Source organism: Manacus candei, unplaced genomic scaffold (assembly GCF_025592945.1).
Source record: "Manacus candei isolate 608988 ecotype Guabito, Panama unplaced genomic scaffold, ASM2559294v1 h1tg000388l, whole genome shotgun sequence".
Classification (NCBI taxonomy): domain Eukaryota; kingdom Metazoa; phylum Chordata; class Aves; order Passeriformes; family Pipridae; genus Manacus; species Manacus candei.
The window spans coordinates 1-24,691 of record NW_026138436.1 but is presented as its reverse complement, the minus strand read 5'-3'; the positions used below and the strand labels follow the sequence as shown (position 1 = coordinate 24,691).

The window sequence follows — 24,691 nt, the reverse complement described above, 5'->3', positions numbered from 1 at the left end:
GAGTCTGGGAGGGTTGGGGTTGTTCGGGGGTGCCCAGGTGAGCTGGGGGGTGTTGGGATGGTCTAGGGGTGCCCGGGTGAGTCTGGGAGGGCTGGGAGTGTTCCGGGGTGCCCAGGTGAGCTGTGCGGGTGTTTGGGGGTGCCCAGGTGAGTCTGGGAGGGCTGGTGGTGTTTGGGGGTGCCCAGGTGAGCTGTGGGGGGGTGGGGTTGTTTGGGGGTGCCCAGATGAGTTGGGGTTGTTTGGGGGTGCCCAGGTGAGCTGTGGGGAGGGCTGGGGGTGTTTGGGGATTCCCAGGTGACCTGTGGGGTGCCGGGGCTGTTCAGGGGGGCCCAGGTGACCCCCACTGTGCCCCCCAGGTTCGAGTCCCTCCGGGCCCGTTTGGCGGCGGCGGCGCTGCGGCTGCTGAGCCGCTGGGGGGCGCTGCCGCACGGGGAGCAGCTGCAGAGAGTCCTCCGGGCCTGAGGGGGGCGCTATAAAAACCCGAAACCGCCCCAAATTACCCCAAAAATTAACCCAAAAATAAACTGCGAGTGGAGCAGCTGCAGAGAGTCCTCCGGGCCTGAGGGGGACGCTGCAGGAACCCGAAACCACCTGAAATTACCCCAAAAATTCAGCCAAAAATAAACTGTGAGTGGAGCAGCTGCAGAGAGTCCTCCGGACCTGAGGGGGGCGCTGCAGGAACCCGAAATCGCTCCAAATTACCCCAAAAATTCAACCAAAAATAAACTGCGAGTGGAGCATTTGCAGAGAGTCCTCCGGGCCTGAGGGGGGCGCTGCAGGAACCGAAAACCACCCCAAATTACCCCAAAAATTCACCCCAAAAATAAACTGTATTTGGAGTATCTGCAGAGAGTCCTCCGGACCTGAGGGGGGCGCTGCAGAATCCCAAAAGCGCCCCAAATTACCCCAAATATACACTCAAAAATAAACCCAATTGGAGTATTTGCAGAGAGTCCTCCGGGCCTGAGGGGGGCACTGCAGGAACCCAAAACAGTCTGAAATTACCCCAAAAATACACCCAAAAATAAACCCCGAGTGGAGCAGCTGCAGAGAGTCCTCCGGGCCTGAGGGGGGCGCCATAAAAACCCGAAACCGCCCCAAATTACCCCAAAAATACATCCAAAAATAAACCCCGAATAGAGTAGTTGCAGAGAGTCCTCTGGGCCTGAGCGGGGCTCTGCAGGATCCTCAAAACGCCCCAAATTACCCCAAAAATTCCCCCAAAAATAAGCCCTGAGTGGATAAGCTGCAGAGAGTCCTCCGGGTCTGAGGGGGGCGCTGCAGGAACCCGAAACCGCCCCAAATTACCCCAAAAATTCACCCCAAAAATAATCCTCGAGTGGAGCAGCTGCAGAGAGTCCTCCGGGCCTGAGGGGGGCGCTGCAGGAACCCCAAACCGCCCCAAATTACCCCAAAACCACACCCAAAAATAAACCCTGAGTGGAGTAGCTTCAGAGTCCTCCAGGCCTGAGGGGGGCGCTGCAGGAACCCAAAAACGCCAAAAATTACCCCAAAACATCACCCAAAAATAATCCCAATTGGAGCATTTGCAGAGAGTCCTCCGGGCCTGAGGGGGGCGCTGCAGGAACCCGAAACCGCCCGAAATTACCCCAAAAATACATCACAAAAATAAACCCTGATAGGAGCAGCTGCAGAGAGTCCTCCGGGCCTGAGGGGGGCGCTGCAGGAACCAGAAACCGCCCCAAATTACCCCAAAAATTCACCACAAAAATAAACTCTGATTGGAGCAGCTGCAGAGACTCCCCCGGGCCTGAGGAGGCCCCAGAGACACCCGAAAACCCCCGGAATTGCCCCAAAACCACCAGGCCGCTGCTCCAGGGGGGTGCCAGAAACACCCCCGAGCACCCCAAAAATGGAGCAAAGCCCCCCCAAACCCCTTCCAAAACCCCCCAAGTGCCGCCCCCAGAGCGCCAACGAACCCCCCGTGACCCACGGACACCCCGGGAACGGCCGTGGGGGTTTGGGTTTTATTCCAAATGTGCCCTTTGGGGGGATTTTGGGGTGGGAGAGGGGGGGAATTGGGGGTCCCGAAGCCCCTCAGAAGTGGGCCGTGACTCGGTCGATCTCCAGGAGGTCGTCCAGGATCTGTGGGGTGGGAGGGAAAGTGTGGGGGGGGTCAGGGATCATCACCTGCCCCAGCCCACCCCCAATCCCAGTCCTACACTTGCTTCCCAAACCTGTCCGACCCCAAACCTGTCCGACCCCAAACCTGTCCCACCCCAAGCCTGTCCCACCCCAAACCTGTCCGACCCCAAACCTGTCCCGGGTGGGACCACCATGGCCAGGGTGCTCCCGAGTTTCTGGGCCAGCTCCCCCTGTCCCAGCCCCACTCCTGTCCCAGCCCCACCCCTGTCCCATCCCTGTCCCCTCCCCACAGACAATGTCTGGGGTGGTCCCGAGTTTCTTGCCCAGCTCCCCCATCCCACACCAGTCCCTGTCCCTGTCCCTGTCCCCTCCCCACATACGATATCCAGGGTGGTCCCGATTTCCTTGCCCAGCTCCCCCTGTCCCAGCCCCACCCCTGTCCCTGTCCCCTCCCCACGTCCTTGCCCAGCTCCCCCATCCCCACAGGTGTCCCAGCCCTGTCCCACCCCAGTCCCTGTCCCCGACCCACGGACGATATCCGGGGTTGTCCCGAGTTTCTTGGCCAGCTCCCCCATCCCACACCAGTCCCTGTCCCACCCCCGTCCCCACCCTGTCCCCTCCCCACATCCAATGTCGGGGGTTGTCCCGAGTTTCTTGGCCAGCTGTCCCTGTCCCTGTCCCTGTCTCCTCCCCACAGACGATGTCCAGGGTGGTCCCGATTTTCTTGCCCAGCTCCCCCTGTCCCAGCCCCACCCCTGTCCCTGTCCCCTCCCCACGTACGATATCTGGTGTTGTCCCGAGTTTCTTGGCCAGCTCCCCCATCCCCACAGGTGTCCCTGCCCTGTCCCTGTCCCCTCCCCACGTACGATGTCCGGGGTGATCCTGATTTTCTTGCCCAGCTCTCCCATCCCACACCAGTCCCTGTCCCAGTCCCTGTCCCCTCCCCACATACGATGTCCGGGGTGGTCCCGATTTTCTTGGCCAGCTCCCCCTGTCCCTGTCCCTGTTCCAGCCCCACCCCTGTCCCTGTCCCACCCCACAGACAATGTCCAGGGTTGTCCCGAGTTTCTTGCCCAGCTCCCCCTGTCCCTGTCCCACCCCTGTCCCTGTCCCTTCCCCACATACGATATCCAGGGTGGTCCCGATTTTCTTGCCCAGCTCCCCCAGTCCCTGTCCCTGTCCCACCCCTGTCCCCTCCCCACACACGATGTCCGGGGTGGTCCCAATTTTCTTGCCCAGCTCCCCCAGTCCCTGCCCTGTCCCTGTCCCCTCCCCACGTACGATGTCCGGGGTGATCCTGATTTTCTTGCCCAGCTCTCCCATCCCACCCCAGTCCCTGTCCCAGTCCCTGTCCCCTCCCCACATACGATGTCCGGGGTGGTCCCGATTTTCTTGGCCAGCTCCCCCTGTCCCAGCCCCACCCCTGTCCCATCCCTGTCCCCTCCCCACATATGATGTCCGGGGGTGTCCCGATTTTCTTGCCCAGCTCCCCCAGTCCCTGTCCCACCCCAGTCCCACCCCACTCACAATATCGGGGGTGGTCCCGAGTTTCTTGCCCAGCTCCCCCCGTCCCTGCCCTGTCCCTGTCCCCTCCCCACATACGATGTCCGGGGTGGTCCCGATTTTCTTGCCCAGCTCCCCCAGTCCCTGTCCCACCCCTGTCCCCTCCCCACTCACAATATCGGGGGTGGTCCCGATTTTCTTGGCCAGCTCCCCTCTCTCCATGGCGCTCAGGTACAGGAACCTGCCCAGGAGCTCCCCGTCCAGGACGTTCCTGACGGCGTTTTGGAGCAGCCGCCGCTCGGCCTGCAGGAGCCTGGGCAGGGGCAGGGACACCTCAGGGGCTGCCCCGGGGGACAGGGACAGGGGGGGGACAGGGGAGGGACAGGGGAGGGACAGGGACAGCTCAGGGGCTGCCCCGGGGCACAGGGACAGGGCTGGGGGCTGTGGGACAGGTGAGGGGGCTGTGGGACAGGTGAGGGAAATGTGGGACAGGTGAGAGGGCTGTGGGACAGGTGTGGGGGCTGTGGGACAGGTGAGGGGGCTGTGGGACAGGTGTGGGGGCTGTGGGACAGGTGAGGGGGCTGTGGGACAGGTGTGGGGGCTGTGGGACAGGTGAGGGGGCTGTGGGACAGGTGTGGGGGCTGTGGGACAGGTGAGGTGGCTGTGGGACAGGTGTGGGGGGCTATAGGACAGGTGGGACAGGTGTTCCAGGTGTGTGTTACCTGAATGCCCTGGGGTTGATCCCGGTCAGGTGGGGCAGGGCAGAGCTCAGGGCAGAGCTCAGGGCAGGGCTGGGGGCTGTGGGATGGGAGTAGGGGCTATAGGACAGGTGAGGGGGCTGTGGGACAGGTGTGGAGGCTGTGGGACAGGTGTGGGGCTGTGGGACAGGTGGGACAGGTGTTCCAGGTGTGTGTTACCTGAATGCCCTGGGGTTGAGCCCGGCCAGGTGGGGCAGGGCGGAGCTCAGGGCGGGGCTGGGGGCTGTGGGACAGGTGAGGGAAATGTGGGACAGGTGTGGGTTCTATAGGACAGGTGAGTTACCTGAATGCCCGGGGATTCAGCCCGGCCAGGTGGGGCAGGGCGGAGCTCAGGGTGGGGCTGGGGGCTGTGGGACAGGTGTGGGGGCTATAGGACAGGTGAGGGGGCTGTGGGACAGGTGGGACAGGTGTTCCAGGTGTGTATTACCTGAATGCCCTGGGGTTGAGCCCGGCCAGGTGGGGCAGGGCGGAGCTCAGGGCAGGGCTGGGGGCTGTGGGACAGGTGTGGGGGCTGTGGGACAGGTGAGGGGGCTGTGGGACAGGTGAGGGGGCTATAGGACAGGTGAGGGGGCTATAGGACAGGTGAGTTACCTGAATGCCCTGGGATTCAGCCCGGCCAGGTGGGGCAGGGCGGAGCTCAGGGCAGGGCTGGGGGCTGTGGGACAGGTGTGGGGGCTGTGGGACAGGTGAGGGGACTGTGGGACAGGTGTGGGGGCTGTGGGACAGGTGAGGGGGCTATAGGACAGGTGTGGGGGTTATAGGACAGGTGAGTTACCTGAATGCCCTGGGATTCAGCCCGGCCAGGTGGGGCAGGGCGGAGCTCAGGGCAGGGCTGGGGGCTGTGGGACAGGTGAGGGGGCTGTGGGACAGGTGAGGGGGCTGTGGGACAGGTTGGACAGGTGAGGGGTCTATAGGACAGGTGTGGGGGCTGTGGGACAGGCGAGGGGTCTATAGGACAGGTATGGGGGCTGTGGGACAGGTGTGGGGGCTGTGGGATAAGTGAGGGGGCTGTGGGACAGGTGGGACAGGTGAGGACAGGTGAGGGGGCTATAGGACAGGTGTGAGGTCTATGGGACAGGTGTTCCAGGTGTGTGTTACCTGAATACCCTGGGGTTGAGCCCGGCCAGGTGAGGCAGGGTGGAGCTCAGGGCGGGGCTGGGGGCTGTGGGACAGGTGGGGGGGCTATAGGACAGGTGTGGGGGCTATAGGACAGGTGAGGGGGCTATAGGACAGGTGAGGGGGCTGTGGGACAGGTGAGTTACCTGAATGCCCTGGGGTTGAGCCCGGCCAGGTGGGGCAGGGCAGAGCTCAGGGCGGGGTTGGGGGCTGTGGGACAGGTGTGGGGGCTGTGGGACAGGTGAGGGGACTGTGGGACAGGTGTGGGGGCTATAGGACAGGTGAGGGGGCTATAGGACAGGTGTGGGGGTTATAGGACAGGTGAGTTACCTGAATGCCCTGGGATTCAGCCCGGCCAGGTGGGGCAGGGCGGAGCTCAGGGCAGGGTTGGGGGCTGTGGGACAGGTGAGGGGGCTGTGGGACAGGTGAGGGGGCTGTGGGACAGGTTGGACAGGTGAGGGGTCTATAGGACAGGTGTGGGGGCTGTGGGACAGGCGAGGGGTCTATAGGACAGGTATGGGGGCTGTGGGACAGGTGTGGGGGCTGTGGGATAAGTGAGGGGGCTGTGGGACAGGTGGGACAGGTGAGGACAGGTGAGGGGGCTATAGGACAGGTGTGAGGTCTATGGGACAGGTGTTCCAGGTGTGTGTTACCTGAATGCCCTGGGGTTGAGCCCGGCCAGGTGGGGCAGGGCGGAGCTCAGGGCGGGGCTGGGGGCTGTGGGACAGGTGGGGGGGCTGTGGGACAGGTGTGGGGGCTATAGGACAGGTGAGGGGGCTATAGGACAGGTGAGGGGGCTGTGGGACAGGTGAGTTACCTGAATGCCCTGGGGTTGAGCCCGGCCAGGTGGGGCAGGGCGGAGCTCAGGGCGGGGTTGGGGGCTGTGGGACGGGTGTGGGGGGCTATAGGACAGGTGAGGGGGCTGTGGGACAGGTGAGGGGGCTGTGGGACAGGTGGGACAGGTGTTCCAGGTGTGTGTTACCTGAATGCCCTGGGATTCAGCCCGGCCAGGTGGGGCAGGGCGGAGCTCAGGGCGTTCTGCAGCATCAGCAGCCGCCGGTAGGTTTTCTCCTGCATGGGCAGCAGCAGCCCCAGCCCCCCGTCCAGTGTTGCTGGGGGGCACAAAACGGGGGGTCACGGGGGGGTTTGGGGGTCCCCGGGGGGGTCAGGGGGTCATGGGGGGGGGTCAGGGGTCCCCAGCCCCCCGTCCAGTGTTGCTGGGGGGCACAAAATGGGGGTCACGGGGCGTCTGGGGGTCCCCAGGGGGGTCAGGGGGTCACAGGGGGCTTGGGGGTCCTTGGGGGGGTCAGGGGTCCCCAGCCCCCCGTCCAGTGTTGCTGGGGGGCACAAAATGGGGGTCACGGGGGGGTTTGGGGGTCCCCGGGGGGGTCAGGGGGTCATGGGGGGGTCAGGGGTCCCCAGGGGGGTCAGGGGTCATGGGGGGGTCAGGGGCCCCCAGAGCCCCGTCCAGTGTTGCTGGGGGGCACAAAAGGGGGGTCACAGGGGTCACAGACCCCCCAAATCCCCCTCCTCACCCAACCAGGTGCTGTGCTTGTTCTCCCAGCTGCAGGATGGGGGTCCCCAATCCCACCCCAGAGGCCCCAGACCCCCCAAATCCCCCCCCTCACCCAACCAGGTGATGTGTTTGTTCTCCCAGGCACAAGATGAGCCCCCCCAGAGCCCCCCAAATCCCCCCCCTCACCCACCCAGGTGCTGTGTTTGTTCTCCCAGCTGCAGGATGGTGGTCCCCAGAGCCCCCAGACCCCCCAAAATCCCCCCCTCACCAAACCAGGTGCTGTGCTTGTTCTCCCAGGTACAAGATGAGCCCCTCCAGAGCCCCCAGACCCCCCCAAATCCCTCTCCTCAAACTAGGTGATGTGTTTGTTCTCCCAGGCACAAGATGAGCCCCCCAGAGCCCCCAAATCCCCCAAACCCCCCCCCCCTCACCAAACCAGGTGCTGTATTTGTTCTCCCAGGTACAAGATGAGCCCCCCAGACCCCCCAAATCCCCCCCCTCACCGAACCAGGTGATGTGCTTGTTCTCCCAGGTACAAGATGAGCCCCTCCAGAGCCCCCAGACCCCCCCAAATCCCTCTCCTCAAACCAGGTGATGTGTTTGTTCTCCCAGGTGCAAGATGAGCCCCCCAGCCCCCCCAAATCCCCCTCCTCACCCAACCAGGTGCTGTGTTTGTTCTCCCAGGTACAAGATGAGCCCCCCCAGAGCCCCCAAATCCCCCAAACCCCCCCCTCCTCACCCAACCAGGTGCTGTGTTTGTTCTCCCAGGTGCAAGATGAGCTCCCCCTGAGCCCCCCAGTCCCCCCAACCCCCCCCCTCACCAAACCAGGTGATGTTCGTGTTCTAACAGCTGCAGGATGGGGGTCCCCAATCCCACCCCAGACCCCCCAAATCTCCCCCCTCCCCAAACTAGGTGATGTGTTTGTTCTCCCAGGTCCAAGATGAGCCCCCCCAGAGCCCCCAAAATCCCCCTCCTCACCAAACCAGGTGCTGTGTTTGTTCTCCCAGGTGCAGGATGAGGGTCCCCAATCCCATCCCAATCCCACCCCAGACCCCCCAAATCCCCCTCCTCACCGAACCAGGTGCTGTGCTTGTTCTCCCAGGTCCAAGATGAGCCCCCCAGACCCCCCAAATCCCCCTTCCCCAAACCAGGTGCTGTGTTTGTTCTCCCAGCTGCAGGATGGGGGTCCCCAATCCCACCCCAGAGCCCCCAGACCCCCCAAAATCCCCCCCCTCACCGAACCAGGTGCTGTGTTTGTTCTCCCAGGTACAAGATGAGCCCCCCCAGAGCCCCCCAGCCCCCCCAAAATCCCCCTCCTCACCCAACCAGGTGCTGTATTTGTTCTCCCAGGTACAAGATGAGCCCCCCCCCGAGCCCCCTAGACCCCCCAAACCCCCCCCCTTCACCGAACCAGGTGCTGTGCTTGTTCTCCCAGGTGCAGGATGGGGGTCCCCAATCCCACCCCAGAGCCCCCCAGCCCCCCCAAAACCCCCCCCCTCACCAAACCAGGTGCTGTGTTTGTTCTCCCAGGTGCAGGATGGGGGTCCCCAATCCCACCCCAGACCCCCCAAATCCCCCTTCCCCAAACCAGGTGCTGTGCTTGTTCTCCCAGGTCCAAGATGAGCCCCCCCAGAGCCCCCAGCCCCCCCAAATCCCCCCCCTTCCCAAACCAGGTGCTGTGTTTGTTCTCCCAGGTCCAAGATGAGCCCCCCCAGAGCCCCCCAGCCCCCCCAAATCCCCCCCCTCACCGAACCAGGTGCTGTGCTTGTTCTCCCAGGCACAAGATGAGCCCCCGAGACCCCCCAAATCCCCCAACCCCCCCCCCCCTCACCGAACCAGGTGCTGTGTTTGTTCTCCCAGGTACAAGATGAGCCCCCCAGGCCCCCCAAATCCCCCAAAACCCCCTCCTCACCCAACCAGGTGCTGTGTTTGTTCTCCCAGGTACAAGATGAGCCCCCCCAGAGCCCCCCAGACCCCCCAAAATCCCCCCTCCTCACCGAACCAGGTGCTGTGCTTGTTCTCCCAGGCACAAAATGAGCCCCCCAGCCCCCCCAAATCCCCCCCCTCACCCAACCAGGTGCTGTGCTTGTTCTCCCAGGTGCAGGATGAGGGTCCCCAATCCCACCCCAGAGCCCCCAGCCCCCCTCCTCCCCAAACCAGGTGCTGTATTTGTTCTCCCAGGTGCAGGATGAGCCCCCCCAGAGCCCCCAAAACCCCCCCCCTCACCGAACCAGGTGATGTGCTTGTTCTCCCAGGTGCTGCTGCGCCGGTTGGGCCCCTCGGGGTACCCCCGGCACGGGGTCCTCCAGAAGGTGTTGACGTGGGCGCCCACGTGGAAGTCGGCTCGGCGCAGCAGCCGCAGCCCCCCGAAGGACTCCTTGGCTGGGGGGGGACACGGGGAGGGTCAGGGGGGGCTCTGGGGGCTGGGGGGGCAGCAGGGAACCCCCCCGGGGTCGCTCACCTTCGGGCAGGTACATGTAGACCAGGAGGTTGCGGTCGCGGTCGGACACTGCGGGGAGGGGAAGGAAGGGTTAAAAATGGCTCAATTTGGGCAAAATCTGCACAAATCCGACCTGAACTCGAGCCAAAGGCACCCACGGCCAATCAGAATTCAGCCAAAGTCACCAGAGATCAAACTGAACCCACTTGATTTCAACCAAACCCAACTGAACTCGACCCAAACCTGACTCAGTCGACCAAGTCAACCCAAACCCACACAAAACCCAGACTGAAAGACACTCACCCCCAACCAAACTCAACTAAACTCAACCAAATTCATCTCAAATTCAACTAAACTCAACCAAATCCATCTGAAACTCAACTAAACTCAACCAAATCCAAAAATTCAACCAAACCCACCCAAACTCAAATTCAACCAAATCCATCTCAAACTCAACCTAAACTCAACCAAATCCATCTCAAACTCAACCAAATCCATCTCAAACTCAAACTCAACCAAACCCACCCAAACTCAACTTAAACTCAACCAAATCCAACTCAAACCCAACTAAAGTCAACCAAATCCATCTCAAACTCAAACTCAACCAAATCCAACTCAAACTCAACTCAAACTCAACCAAATCCACCTCAAACTCAACCAAATCCACCTCAAACTCAACCAAATTCACCTCAAACTCAACCAAATCCATCTCAAACTCAAACTAAACCAAACCCACCCAAACTCAACTTAAACTCAACCAAATCCAACTCAAACTCAATTAAACTCAACCAAATCCACCTCAAACTCAACCAAATTCATCTCAAACTCAACCAAATCCACTCAAACTCAACTCAACCAAATCCATCTCAAACTCAACTTAAACTCAACCAAATCCTCAAACTCAAACTCAACCAAACCCACCCAAACTCAACTTAAACTCAACCAAATCCAACTCAAACCCAACTAAAGTCAACCAAACCCACCCAAACTCAAACTCAACCAAATCCAACTCAAACTCAACTAAACTCAACCAAATTCATCTCAAACTCAACTAAACTCAATCAAATCCAACTCAAACTCAACCTAAACTCAACCAAATCCATCTCAAACTCAACCAAACCCACCCAAACTCAATTTAAACTCAACCAAATCCAACTCAAACCCAACTAAAGTCAACCAAACCCACCCAAACTCAAACTCAACCAAATCCAACTCAAACTCAACTAAACTCAACCAAATTCATCTCAAACTCAAACTCAACCAAATCCACTCAAACTCAACTCAACCAAATCCTTCTCAAACTCAACCAAATCCACTCAAACTCAAACTCGACCAAACCCACCCAAACTCAACTTAAACTCAACCAAATCCATCTCAAACCCAACTAAAGTCAACCAAATCCATCTCAAACTCAAACTCAACCAAATCCAACTCAAACTCAACTAAACTCAACCAAATCCACCTCAAACTCAACCAAATCCACCTCAAACTCAACCAAATCCACCTCAAACTCAACCAAATCCATCTCAAACTCAACCAAATCCATCTCAAACTCAAACTCAACCAAATTCATCTCAAACTCAACCAAATCCATCTCAAACTCAAACTCAACCAAATTCATCTCAAACTCAACCAAATCCATCTCAAACTCAACTTAAACTCAACCAAATCCTTCTCAAACTCAAACTCAACCAAATTCATCTCAAACTCAACCAAATCCTTCTCAAACTCAAACTCAACCAAATTCATCTCAAACTCAACTAAACTCAATCAAATCCACCTCAAACTCAACTCAAACTCAACCAAATTAATCTCAAACTCTTAAACTCAACCAAATCCACTCAAACTCAATTAAACTCAACCAAATCCATCTCAAACTCAACTAAACTCAACCAAATTCATCTCAAACTCAAATTCAACCCAATCCATCTCAAACTCAACCAAATTCATCTCAAACTCAACTAAACTCAATCAAATCCACCTCAAACTCAACCAAAACCATCTCAAACTCAACTTAAACTCAACCAAATCCAACCCAAATCCAATCAAATCCACCAAGACCCAACCCAACCCCAACCGAACGACCCAAACCCATCCAGACCCAACTGAACGCCACAAAAACCCACCTGAAGTCAACCCAACCCAACCCCAACTGAACGACCCAACCCAAACCCATCCAGACTCAACCAAATCCACAAAAACCCACCCAAAGTCAACCCAAACCCACCGAAATCCAACCCAAATCCACCAAAACCAACCCAAAGTCAACCCAACCCAACCCCAACCCAACTCGACCCAAACCCACCCGGACTCGACCAAACTCCACAAAACCCACCCAAAGTCAACCCAAAACCCACCGAAATCCAACCCAAATCCACCAAAACCCACCTGAAGTCAACTCAACCCAACCCAACCCCAACCCCAACCCAAACCCATCCAGACCCAACTGAACTCCACAAAACCCACCTGAACTCAACCAACCCCAACCCAACTTGACCCAAACTCATCCAGACCCACCTGAAGTCAACCCAACCCAACCCAACTTGACCAAACCCATCCAGACCCAACTGAAGTCAACCAAACCCACCTGAAGTCAACCCAACCCAACCCCAACCGAACTCAACCCAAACCCATCCAGACCCAACTGAACTCCACAAAAACCCACCCAAAGTCAACCCAAACCTGCCGAAATCCAACCCAAATCCACCAAAACCCACCTGAAGTCAACTCAACCCAACCCCAACCAAACCCAACCCAACCCAACCCAACCCAACCCAACCCAACCCAACTCGACCCAAACCCACCCGGACTCGACCGAACTCCACAAAACCCACCCAAGGTCAACCAAAACCCATCGAAATCCAACCCAAATCCACCAAAACCCACCCAAAGTCAACCCAACTCGACCCAACCCAACCCAACCCAACCCCAACCCAACTCGACCCAAACCCATCCGGACTTGACCGAACTCCACAAAACCCACCCAAGGTCAACCAAAACCCATCAAAATCCAACCCAAATCCACCAAAACCCACCTGAAGTCAACTCAACCCAACCCAACCCCAACCCCAACCCAAACCCATCCAGACCCAACTGAACTCCACAAAACCCACCTGAACTCAACCAACCCCAACCCAACTTGACCCAAACTCATCCAGACCCACCTGAAGTCAACCCAACCCAACCCAACCCAACCCCGACCCAACTTGACCCAAACCCATCCAGACCCAACTGAAGCCAACCAAACCCACCTGAAGTCAACTCAACTCAACCCAACCCAACCCCAACCCAACTTGACCCAACCCCATCCAGACCCAACTGAAGTCAACCAAACCCACCTGAAGTCAACCAACCCCAACCCAACCCCAACCAAACTTGACCCAAACCCATCCAGATCCAACTGGACTCCACAAAAACCCACCCAAAGTCAACCCAAACCCGCCGAAATCCCACCCAAATCCAACCAAATCCACCAAACCCCACCTGAAGTCAACCCAACCCAACCCAACTTGACCAAACCCATCCAGACCCAACTGAAGTCAACCAAACCCACCTGAAGTCAACCCAACCCAACCCCAACCGAACTCAACCCAAACCCATCCAGACCCAACTGAACTCCACAAAAACCCACCCAAAGTCAACCCAAACCCACCGAAATCCAACCCAAATCCACCAAAACCCACCTGAAGTCAACTCAACCCAACCCCAACCAAACCCAACCCAACCCAACCCAACCCAACCCCAACCCAACTCGACCCAAACCCACCCGGACTCGACCGAACTCCACAAAACCCACCCAAGGTCAACCAAAACCCATCGAAATCCAACCCAAATCCACCAAAACCCACCCAAAGTCAACCCAACTCGACCCAACCCAACCCAACCCAACCCAACCCAACCCCAACCCAACTCGACCCAAACCCATCCGGACTTGACCGAACTCCACAAAACCCACCCAAGGTCAACCAAAACCCATCGAAATCCAACCCAAATCCACCAAAACCTACCCAAAGTCAACTCAACCCAACCCAACCCCAACCCCAACCCAAACCCATCCAGACCCAACTGAACTCTACAAAACCCACCCAAAGTCAACCCAAACCCACCGAAATCCAACCCAAATCCACCAAAACCCACCTGAAGTCAACTCAACCCAACCCCAACCCCAACCCAACCCAACCCAACCCCAACCGAACTCAACCCAAACCCATCCAGACCCAACTGAACTCTACAAAACTCACCCAAAGTCAACCCAAACCTGCCAAAATCCAACCCAAATCCACCAAAACCCACCCAAACCCAACTAAACCCAACCCCAACCCCCCCCGGGACCCCCGCCCGTACCCAGGAAGCCCAGTTGGGTGCCGTCCACCATGAAGTCCACGCTGTAAACCTCCAGCGGCTTCGCGTCCTGCCGGGGACACCCCGTCACCGTCAGCGCCGTGCCGGGGGGTCCCGGGGGGGCTGTGCCAACACTGCCAGGCTGGGGAGGGGCTCTGGGCATCCCCCGGGACCCCCGAGCAGCCCCCGGGCCCCCGAGATCCTGAGTGTCCCCCCTGAGTGCCCCTCAAGACTCTTGGGTGTCCCCCAGGAACCCTGAGTGCCCCCCGAGACCCCCAAGTGTCACTTGAGACCCCCCAAGTGTCCCCCAGCACCCCTGGGTGTCCCCTGATGCCCCTGAGCGTCCCCCCAAGCCTCCGGGTGTCCCTCAAGTGTCCCCCAGGAGTGTCCCCCAGGACATCTTGGGTATCCCCTGAGACCCTTGGGTGTCCCCAGGATCCCCGAGAGTCCCCCGAGACCCCCAAGTGTCACTTGAGACCCCCCAAGTGTCCCCCAGCACCCCTGGGTGTCCCCTGAGAGTTCCCCAAACCCCTTGGGTGTCCCCCAAAACCCCCTGAGTGTCCCCTGAGACCCCCAAGTGTCCTCTGAGACCCCCCAAGTGTCCCCCAGCACCCCTGGGTGTCCCCTGACGCCCCTGAGGGTCCCCCCAAGCCCCCGGGTGTCCCTCAAGTGTCCCCCAAGATCTGTGGGTGTCCCCCAGGAGTGTCCCCCCAGGACACTTGAGTGTCCTTTGTGACCCCTGGGTGTTCCCCAAGACCCCCTGAGAGTTCCCCAAACCCCTTGGGTGTCCCCCAGGACCCCCTGGGTGTCCCCTGGACCTCCTGGGTGTCCCCCTAAGCCCCTGGGTGTCCCCCAAGAGTGTCCCTCCAGGACACTTGAGTGTCCTTTTTGACCCCTGGGTGTCCCCCAAGACCCCCTGAAACTTCCCTAAAACCCTTGGGTGTCCCCAAGACCCTCTAGGAGTCCCCTGAGAGTTCCCCAAACCCCTTGGGTGTCCCCCAGGACCCCCTGGGCACCCTCTGAGACCCTCTTCAGGTGTCCCCCAGGACCCTCTGGGTGCCCTCTGAGACCCTTGGGTGTCCCCCAGGACCCCCTGGGTGTCCCCTGAGAGTTCCCCAAACCTCTTGGGTGTCCCCCAGGACCCCCTGGACGCCCTCTGAGACCCTCGGGTGTCCTCCAGGACCCCCTGGGTGTACCCTGAGAGTTCCCCAAACCCCTTGGGTGTCCCCCAGGACCCCCTGGGTGTACCCTGAGAGTTCCCCAAACCCCTTGGGTGTCCCACAAGACCCCCTGGGTGTCCCCCAAGACCCCCTGGGAGTCCCCTGAGAGTTCCCCAAACCTCTTGGGTGTCCCCCAGGACCCCCTGGGTACCCTCTGAGACCTTTGGGTGTCCCCCAGGACCCCCTGGGCGCCCTCTGAGACCCTCCTCAGGTGTCCCCCAGGACCCCCTGGGAGTCCCCTGAGAGTTCCCCAAACCTCTTGGGTGTCCCCCAGGACCCCCTGGGCGCCCTCTGAGACCCTCAGGTGTCCCCCAGGACCCCCTGGGTGCCCTTTGAGACCCTCGGGTGCCCCCCAGGAGTCCCTGGGAGTCCCCTGAGAGTTCCCCAAACCTCTTGGGTGTCCCACAGGACCCCCTGGGTGCCCTCTGAGACCCTCGGGTGTCCCCCAGAACCCCCTGGGCACCCTCTGAGACCCTCAGGTGTTCCCCAGGACCCCCTGGGTGTCCCCCAAGACCCCCAAGGAGTCCCCTGAGAGTTCCCCAAACCCCTTGGGTGTCCCCCAGGACCCCCTGGGTGCCCTCTGAGACCCTCAGGTGTCCCCCAGGACCCCCTGGGCACCCTCTAAGACCCTTGGGTGTCCCCCAGGACCCCCTGGGCACCCTCTGAGACCCTCAGGTGTCCCCCAGGACCCCCTGGGCACCCTCTGAGACCCTCAGGTGTCCCCCAGGACCCCCTGGGTGCCCTTTGAGACCCTCAGGTGTCCCCCAGAACCCACTGGTCACCCTCTGAGACCTTTGGGTGTCCCCCAGAACCCCCTGGGTGCCCTCTGAGACCCTCAGGTGTCCCCCAGGAGTCCCTGGGTGTCCCCCAAGACCCCTTAGGAGTCCCCTGAGAGTTCCCCAAACCCCTTGGGTGTCCCCCAGGACCCCCTGGGTGTCCCCCAAGACCCCCTAGGAGTCCCCTGAGAGTTCCCCAAACCCCTTGGGTGTCCCCCAGGACCCCCTGGTCACCCTCTGAGACCATCTTCAGGTGTCCCCCAAAAACCCCTGGGTACCCTCTGAGACCCTCAGGTGTCCCCCAGAACCCACTGGTCACCCTCTGAGACCTTTGGATGTCCCCCAGGAGTCCCTGGGTACCCTCTGAGACCCTCAGGTGTCCCCCAGGACCCCCTGGGTGTACCCTGAGAGTTCCCCAAACCCCTTGGGTGTCCCCCAGGACCCCCTGGGTGTACCCTGAGAGTTCCCCAAACCCCTTGGGTGTCCCACAAGACCCCCTGGGTGTCCCCCAAGACCCCCTGGGAGTCCCCTGAGAGTTCCCCAAACCTCTTGGGTGTCCCCCAGGACCCCCTGGGTACCCTCTGAGACCTTTGGGTGTCCCCCAGGACCCCCTGGGCGCCCTCTGAGACCCTCAGGTGTCCCCCAGGACCCCCTGGGTGTCCCCCAAGACCCTCGGGTGTCCCCCAGGACCCCCTGGGCACCCTCTGAGACCCTCAGGTGTCCCCCAGGACCCCCTGGGTGCCCTTTGAGACCCTCGGGTGCCCCCCAGGAGTCCCTGGGAGTCCCCTGAGAGTTCCCCAAACCTCTTGGGTGTCCCACAGGACCCTCTGGGTGTCCAAGACCCCCTGGGTGTCCCCTGAGAGTTCCCCAAACCCCTTGGGTGTCCCCCAGGACCCCCTGGGCGCCCTCTGAGACCCTTGGGTGTCCCCCAGGACCCCCTGGGCGCCCTCTGAGACCCTCGGGTGTCTCCCAGAACCCCCTGGGCACCCTCTGAGACCCTCAGGTGTTCCCCAGGACCCCCTGGGTGTCCCCCAAGACCCCCAAGGAGTCCCCTGAGAGTTCCCCAAACCCCTTGGGTGTCCCCCAGGACCCCCTGGGTGCCCTCTGAGACCCTCAGGTGTCCCCCAAGACCCCCTGGGCGCCCTCTAAGACCCTTGGGTGTCCCCCAGGACCCCCTGGGCACCCTCTGAGACCCTCAGGTGTCCCCCAGGACCCCCTGGGCACCCTCTGAGACCCTCAGGTGTCCCCCAGGACCCCCTGGGTGCCCTTTGAGACCCTCAGGTGTCCCCCAGAACCCACTGGTCACCCTCTGAGACCTTTGGGTGTCCCCCAGAACCCCCTGGGTGCCCTCTGAGACCCTCAGGTGTCCCCCAGGAGTCCCTGGGTGTCCCCCAAGACCCCTTAGGAGTCCCCTGAGAGTTCCCCAAACCCCTTGGGTGTCCCCCAGGACCCCCTGGGTGTCCCCCAAGACCCCCTAGGAGTCCCCTGAGAGTTCCCCAAACCTCTTGGGTGTCCCCCAGGACCCCCTGGGTGCCCTCTGAGACCCTCCTCAGGTGTCCCCCAGGACCCCCTGGGCGCCCTCTGAGACCCTCCTCAGGTGTCCCCCAGGAGTCCCTCCCACCCTCCCGGGTGTCCCTCAGGGCCGGCACCGCCAGCACCGGGGTGCCCCCCGTGGGTCTGGGGGCTCTGGGGGGGGTCTGGGTGCTCTGGGGGTCCTCGTGGCTCCCCGGGGACCCACCCTGCTGACGAGGGAGAGGGTCTTGCTCTCCTCCTGGTAGCGCAGCAGCGAGATGCTCTTCATGAGGTCGGCGGCCAGGATGAAGCTCTTGACGCTGATCATCTGGTGGATGTAGAGCTGCGTGTCGATGAAGGCCATGCCCGTCAGCTCGTTGTCCTTCAGGCTCCACAGGAAGATCTGGGGGGGTCACGGGGACACCCCGAGGTCACCAAGGGGGTCCTTGAACCCACGGTGGCCCCCAATGCCCGCCTTGGTGGCCCTTTGGGTCATCGGCCCAAACCCGACCAGCCGACGCCGAGCGGCCACCAAGGGCGGGTCGTTGGCCTTGAGGGTCCACAGGAAGATCTGGGGGGGTCACGGGGACACCCCGAGGTCACCAAGGGGGTGCTTGACCCCAAGGTGGCCCCCAATGCCCGCCTTGGTGGCCCCTGGGCCACCAATCCGGACTCAACTGACGCCAAGTGGCCACCAAGGGCAGGTCGTTGTCCTTCAGGCTCCACAGGAAGATCTGGGGGGGTCACAGGGACACCCCAAGGTCGCCAAGGGGGTCCTTGACCCTATTGGGGCCCCCAAAACCCCCCGTGGTGGCCCCCGGGCCACCAATCTGGACTCAACTGACGCCAAGTGGCCACCAAGGGCGGGTCGTTGGCCTTCAGGTTCCACAGGAAGATCTGGGGGGGTCACAGGGACACCCCAAGGTCACCAAGGGGGTCCCTGACCCTATGGTGGCCCCCAATGCCCCCCGTGGTGGCCCTTTGGGTCATCGGCCCAAACCCGACCGACCGACGCCGAGCGGCCACCGAGGGCGGGTCGTTGGCCTTGAGGCTCCATGGGAGGACCCAAGGGGGGCACGGGGACACCCCGAGGTCACCAAGGGGGTCCTTGACTCCACGGTGGCCCCCAATGCCCGCCTTGGTGCCCCCCGGGGCACGAATCCGGACTCAACTGACACCGAGTGGCCACCAAGGGTGGCTCGTTGGCCTTGGGGCTCCACAGGAGGACCCAAGGGGGGCACGGGGACACCCCGATGTCACCAAGGGGGTCCTTGACCCCACGGTGGCCCCCAAAGCCCCCTGTGGTGGTCCCTGGGCCACCAATCTGGACTCAACCGACACCGAGTGGCCACCAAGGGTGGGTCGTTGGCCTTGAGGCTCCACAGGAGGACCCAAGGGGGGCAAAGGGGACACCCCGAGGTCACCAAGGGCGTCCTGGACCCCATGATGGTCCTTGAGACCCCCCTCCTGTGATGGCCCCCGGGCCACCAATCTGGACTCAACCGACACCGAGTGGCCACCGAGGGCAGGTCGTTGGCCTTGAGGTTCCACAGGAAGATCTGGGGGGGTCACGGGGACACCCCAAGGTCGCCAAGGGGGTCCCTGACCCTATGGTGGCCCCCAATGCCCCCCGTGGTGGCCCTTTGGGTCGTCGGCCCAAACCCGACCGACCGACGCCGAGTGGTCACCAAGGGCGGGTCGTTGGCCTCGAGGCTCCACAGGAAGATCTGGGGGGGTCACAGGGACACCCCGATGTCACCAAGGGGGTCCTTGACCCCATGGTGGCCCTTGACACTCCCCCCCCCATGGTGGCCCCTGGGCCACCAATCCAGACTCAACCAACACCGAGTGGCCACCAAAGGCAGCTTGTTGGCCTTGAGGCTCCACAGGAAGATCTGGGGGGGTCACAGGGACACCCCGAGGTCACCAAGGGGGTCCTTGACCCTATGGTGGCCCCCAACACCCCCCGTGGTGGCCACCAATCTGGACTCAACCAACACTGAGTAGCCACCAAGGTGTCAGGAGGAGCCCCGGGGGGGCACAGGGACGCCCCGACGCCCCCAGGGGAGCCCCCCCCAGGTGTGCCCAGGTGTGCCCAGGTGTGCCCAGGTGCGCCCAGGTGTGCCCGGGTACCTTCTGGCCGATGGCCGACACCAGGTAGCCGTGGCAGTGGCACAGGGCGGTCACGGGGCCCTTCTGCTCCTTCTCGTAGAGCACCTTGAACTTGTTCTTGGTCAGGGGCTGCCCCGGCTCCGGGACCACCTCGATCACGTCCAGGATCAGGATCTGGGGGGGCACGGGGACCCCCCGCGTCAGGCGGGTGCCCAGGACCTCCTGGGTGCCCCCAGGACCACCATTTTCCCCCTGTGCCCCCCCAGGACCCCCCAGTGCCCCTCATTTCCCCCCTGGACCCCCCCAGGACCCCCCAGTGCCCCTCATTTCCCCCCTGGACCCTCCCAGGACCCCCATTTTCCCCCTGGACCCCAAGGTGCCCCCCAGGTGCCCCCTGGGTGCCCACCCACCCTTCCTCGGCAGGTGACCCCCTCCCCCTGCATCAGGCAGGTGCCCAGGACCCCCTGGGTGCCCCCAGGACCCCCATTTCCCCCCTGGACCCTCCCATGCCCCCCAGCACCCCCATTTTTCCCCCCTATACCCCCTCAGGACCCCCCAGGTGCCCACCCTTCCTCGGCAGGTGACCCCCTCCCCCTGCATCAGGCAGGTGCCCAGAACCCCCTGGGTGCCCCCAGGACCCCCATTTCCCCCCCATAACCCCCCAGGTGCCCCCCCAGGGCCCCCAATTCCCCCCCATAACCCCTCAGGACCCCCCCAGACCCCCATTTCCCCCCTGTACCCCCCCAGGTGCCCCCCAGGACCCCCCAGGTGCCCACCCTTCCTCGGCAGGTGACCCTCTCCCCCTGCATCAGGCAGGTGCCCAGGACCCTCTGGGTGCCCCCAGGACCCCCATTTCAGCCCTGTGTCCCCCCAGGACCCCCCCAGGACTCCCATTTCCCCCCCAGGACCCCCATTTCCCCCCATTTCCCCCCCATAACCCCTCAGGACCCCCCCCAGGACCCCCATTTCCCCCCAGGTGCTCCCCAGGACCCCCCAGGTGCCCACCCTTCCTCGGCAGGTGACCTCCTCGCCCTGCATCAGGCAGTGCCCAGGACCCCCTGAGTGCCCCCAGGACCCCCATTTCCCCCCTGGAACCCCCAGGACCCCCCAGTGCCCCTCATTTCCCCCCTGGAACCCCCAGGACCCCCAGTTCCCCCCCAGGTGCCCCCCCGGACCCCCATTTCCCCCTATACCCCCCCAGGACCCCCCATTTCCCCCCTGTACCCCCCCTGTACCCCCCATTTTCCCCCTGTACCCCCCCAGGTGCCCACCTTTCCTCGGCAGGTGACCCTCTTCCCCTGCATCAGGCAGGTGCCCAGGACCCCCTGGGTGCCCCCAGCACCCCCATTTCCCCCCATTTCCCCCCCATAACCCCTCAGGACCCCCCCAGTGCCCCCATTTCCCCCCAGGTGCCCCTTGGGTGCCCCCAGGTGCCCACCCTTCCTCGGCAGGTGACCTCCTCCCCCTGCATCAGGCAGGTGCCCAGATCCCCCTGGGTGCCCCCAGGACCCCCAGTTCCCCCCTGTACCCCCCCAGGACCCCCATTTCCCCCCTGGGTGCCCCCCCTGTACCCCCATTTCCCCCCTGGATCCCCCCAGGTGCCCACCCTTCCTCGGCAGGTGACCTCCTCCCCCTGCATCAGGCAGGTGCCCAGGACCCCCTGGGTGCCCCCAGGACCCCCATTTCCCCCCATTTCCCCCCCATAACCCCTCAGGACCCCACCAGACCCCCATTTCCCCCCAGGTGCCCCCCTGTACCCCCCAGGTGCCCACCCTTCCTCGGCAGGTGACCCCCTCCCCCTGCATCAGGCAGGTGCCCAAGACCCCCTGGGTGCCCTCAGGACCCCCAGGTGCCCCCCAGGTGTCCCTCAGGACCCCCAGGTGCCCCCCAGGACCCCCATTTCCTCCCTGTACCCCCTCCCAGACCCCCCATTTTCCCCCTGTGCCCCCCAGGACCCCCATTTCCCCCCTGGATCCCCCCAGGTGCCCACCCTTCCTCGGCAGGTGACCTCCTCCCCCTGCATCAGGCAGGTGCCCAGGACCCCCTGGGTGCCCCCAGGACTCCCACTGCCCCCCCAGGACCCCCATTTCCCCCCTATACCCTTCCAGGACCCCCCAGGTGCCCACCCTTCCTCGGCAGGTGACCCCCTCCCCCTGCATCAGGCAGGTGCCCAGAGCCCCCTGGGTGCCCCCAGCACCCCCATTTCCCCCCAATTCCCCCCCATAACCCCTCAGGACCCCCCCAGGACCCCCATTTCCCCCCAGGTGCTCCCCAGGACCCCCCAGGTGCCCACCCTTCCTCGGCAGGTGACCTCCTCCCCCTGCATCAGGCAGTGCCCAGGACCTCCAGGTGCCCCCAGGACCCCCAATTCCCCCCCATAACCCCTCAGGACCCCCCCAGGACCCCCATTTCCCCCCAGGTGCCCCTTGGGTGCCCCCAGGGGCCCACCCTTCCTCGGCAGGTGACCTCCTTGCCCTGCATCAGGCAGGTGCCCAGCTCCCCCTGGGTGCCCTCAGGACCCCCAGTTCCCCCCTGTACCCCCCCAGGACCCCTATTTCCCCCCTGGGTGCCCCCCCTGTACCCCCATTTCCCCCCTGGATCCCCCCAGGTGCCCACCCTTCCTCGGCAGGTGACCTCCTCGCCCTGCATCAGGCAGGTGCCCACGGCCACGTAGCCCTTGAGGCCCGACACGGTCTCCTCGGAGCGCAGGGACACCGTCTTCATGCACGTCACGTGCTCCCACTCCTCCAGGGCGATCCTAAAACGGGGTCAGGGGGCAATGTTAGGGTCAGGGGTCAGGGTCAGGGTCAGGGTTAGGGTCAGGGTCTCCTCGGAGCGCAGGGACACCGTCTTCATGCACGTCACGTGCTCCCACTCCTCCAGGGCGATCCTAAAACGGGGTCAGGGGGCAATGTTAGGGTCAGGGGTCAGGGTCAGGGTCAGGGTTAGGGTCAGGGTCTCCTCAGAGCACAGGGACACCGTCTTCATGCACGTCACGTGCTCCCACTCCTCCAGGGCGATCCTAAAACGGGGTATGGGGTCAGGGCGGGGTCAGGGGTCAATGTTAGGGTCAGGGTCAATGTTAGGGTCAGGGTTAGGGTCAATATTAGGGTCAGGGTCAGGGTTAGGGTCAGGGTCAGGGTCAGGGTCAGGGTCAGGGTCTCCTCGGAGCGCAGGGACACCGTCTTCATGCACGTCACGTGCTCCCACTCCTCCAGGGCGATCCTAAAACGGGGTCAGGGGTCAGGGTGGGGTCAGGGGTCAATGTTAGGGTGAGGGTTAAGGTCAGGGTTAGGGTTAGGGTCAATATTAGGGTCAGGGTCAGGGTCAGGGTCTCCTCGGAGCGCAGGGACACCGTCTTCATGCACGTCACGTGCTCCCACTCCTCCAGGGCGATCCTAAAATGGGGCACGGGGTCGGGGCAGGGTCAGGGTGGGGTCAGGGGTCAATGTTAGGGTGAGGATTAAGGTCAGGGTTAGGGTTAGGGTCAATATTAGGGTCAGGGTCAGGGTCAGGGTCTCCTCAGAGCACAGGGACACCGTCTTCATGCACGTCACGTGCTCCCACTCCTCCAGGGCGATCCTAAAATGGGGTCAGGGGTCAGGGTCAGGGTCAGGGTTAAGGTCAGGGTCAATATTAGGGGCAGGGGCCAGGGTTAGGGTCAGGGTCAGGGTCAGGGTCTCCTCAGAGCACAGGGACACCCTTTTCATGCACGTCACGTGCTCCCACTCCTCCAGGGAGATCCTAAAACGGGGTCAGGGGTCAGTGTTAGGGTCAATATTAGGGTTAGGGTCAGGGTCAGGGTCAGGGTCAGGGTCAGTGTTAGGGTCAATGTTAGGGTCAGGGTCGGGGTCAGGGTCACGGTCAATATTAGGGTCAGGGTTAGGGTCAGGGTTAGGGGTTTGGGTCAGGGTTAGGGTCAATATTAGGGTCAGGGTCGGGGTCAGGGTCACGGTCAATATTAGGGTCAGGGTTAGGGTCAATATTAGGGTCAGGGTCAGGGTCAGGATTAGGGTCAGGGTCAATATTAGGGTCAGGGTCAGGGTTAGGGACAGGGTCAGGGTCAGGGCTGGGGGACCTCAGGGTTGGGGTGCAGGGGTTTGGGGTACAGGGTTTTGGGGTGCAGGGTTTTGGGGTGTAGGGTTTAGGGTATCTCAGAGTTGGGGTGCAGGGTTTGGGGTGCAGGGTTTAGGGTATCTCAGAGTTGGGGTGCAGGGTTTGGGGTACAGGTGTTTGGGGTACAGGTGTTTGGGGTGCAGGGTTTGGGGTACAGGTGTTCGGGGTACAGGTGTTTGGGGTGCAGGGTTTGGGGTACAGGTGTTCGGGGTACAGGGGTGTAGAGTGTAGAGTTTAGAGTATCTCAGAGTTGGGGTGCAGGGGTTTGGGGTACAGGGTTTTGGGGTTTGGGGTTTAGAGTGTAGAGTTTAGAGATTCTCAGAGTTGGGGTGCAGTGGTTTGGGGTACAGGGTTTGGAGTGCAGGGGTTTGGGGTGCAGGGGTTTGGGATTTGGGGTACCTGGTGTTGGGAACGGCCTCCCAGCTGACAGGGGGGTTTGGGGTACAGGGTTTGGGGTTTGGGGTTTTGGGGTACCTGGTGTTGGGAATGGTCTCCCAGCTGATGGGGGGGTTTGGGGTTTGGGGTACAGGGGATTTGGGGTGCAGGGGTTTGGGGTTTGGGGTACCTGGTGTTGGGAATGGCCTCCCAGCTGACAGGGGGGTTTGGGGTGCAGGGTTTGGGGTTTTGGGGTGCAGGGTTTTGGGGTGCAAGGGTTTTGGGGTTTTGGGGTACAGGGGTTTTGGGGTACCTGGTGTTTGGAACTGGGGTGTGTTTGGGGTTTTGGGGTACCTGGTGTTGGGAATGGCCTCCCAGCTGACAGGGGGGTTTGGGGTTTGTGGTTTTGGGGTACCTGGTGTTGGGAATGGCTTTCCAGCTGACAGGGGGGTTTGGAGTGCAGGGTTTGGGGTTTTGGGGTGCAGGGTTTTGGGGTGCAAGGGTTTTGGGGTACCTGGTGTTGGGAATGGTCTCCCAGTTGACAGGGGGGTTTGGAGTGCAGGGTTTGGGGTTTTGGGGTGCAGGGTTTTGGGGTGCAAGGGTTTTGGGGTACAGGGGTTTTGGGGTACCTGGTGTTTGGAACTGGGGTGTGTTTGGGGTGCAGGGTTTTGGGGTACCTGGTGTTGGGAATGGCCTCCCAGCTGACAGGGGGGTTTGGGGTTTGTGGTTTTGGGGTACCTGGTGTTGGGAATGGCCTCCCAGATGACAGGGGGGTTTGGGGTTTGGGGTTTTTGGGGTA

General features: G+C 61.9%; 1 protein-coding gene and 3 long non-coding RNA genes across 6 annotated transcripts; 2 read left to right on the top strand and 2 right to left on the bottom strand.

The window, feature by feature from the left end:
* Positions 1–1,950: 1,950 nt before the first annotated feature.
* LOC127465427 (cleavage and polyadenylation specificity factor subunit 1-like) lies at positions 1,951–24,134 on the bottom strand. Its single transcript, XM_051775896.1, has 10 exons — positions 24,083–24,134; positions 22,018–22,159; positions 19,423–19,575; positions 17,516–17,692; positions 13,785–13,851; positions 9,462–9,509; positions 9,227–9,382; positions 6,466–6,595; positions 3,784–3,922; positions 1,951–2,106 (listed from the first exon to the last, which is right to left on the bottom strand). Exons 2-10 carry the CDS (start codon positions 22,123–22,125, stop codon positions 2,059–2,061), a joined length of 1,026 nt encoding a protein of 341 aa, XP_051631856.1. The 5' UTR covers positions 22,126–22,159; positions 24,083–24,134; the 3' UTR covers positions 1,951–2,058.
* On the top strand, positions 5,565–6,614 carry LOC127465430 (uncharacterized). Of its 2 annotated transcripts, none has more exons than XR_007902191.1 (3): positions 5,565–5,600; positions 6,292–6,329; positions 6,495–6,614. It is a non-coding gene; the product is annotated as an uncharacterized LOC127465430 (long non-coding RNA). The 2 variants fall into 2 exon arrangements; XR_007902190.1 differs by lacking the exon at positions 5,565–5,600 and adding an exon at positions 5,749–5,784.
* Positions 9,848–11,473, bottom strand: LOC127465428 (uncharacterized). 2 transcript variants are annotated; one of them, XR_007902188.1, is made up of 4 exons: positions 11,440–11,473; positions 10,945–11,111; positions 10,129–10,155; positions 9,848–9,944 (listed from the first exon to the last, which is right to left on the bottom strand). It is a non-coding gene; the product is annotated as an uncharacterized LOC127465428 (long non-coding RNA). The 2 variants fall into 2 exon arrangements; XR_007902187.1 differs by lacking the exon at positions 11,440–11,473 and adding an exon at positions 11,303–11,323 and having other exon boundaries at positions 10,945–11,126.
* Positions 22,135–23,507, top strand: LOC127465429 (uncharacterized). The gene is made up of 4 exons (XR_007902189.1): positions 22,135–22,314; positions 22,476–22,500; positions 22,686–22,833; positions 23,367–23,507. It is a non-coding gene; the product is annotated as an uncharacterized LOC127465429 (long non-coding RNA).
* Positions 24,135–24,691: the final 557 nt, after the last annotated feature.

Coding starts and splice junctions, on each gene's coding strand:
- LOC127465427 (XM_051775896.1), bottom strand. CDS start 22,125: ATGAAGACGGTGTCCCTGCGCTCCGAGGAGACCGTGTCGGGCCTCAAG. Junction 6,596..9,226: donor CAAGCACATCACCTGGTTCG/GTGAGGGGGGGG, acceptor TGTGCCCCCCAG/CAACACTGGACGGGGGGCTG. Junction 3,923..6,465: donor CTGAATCCCAGGGCATTCAG/GTAACACACACC, acceptor GCCCCTGCCCAG/GCTCCTGCAGGCCGAGCGGC.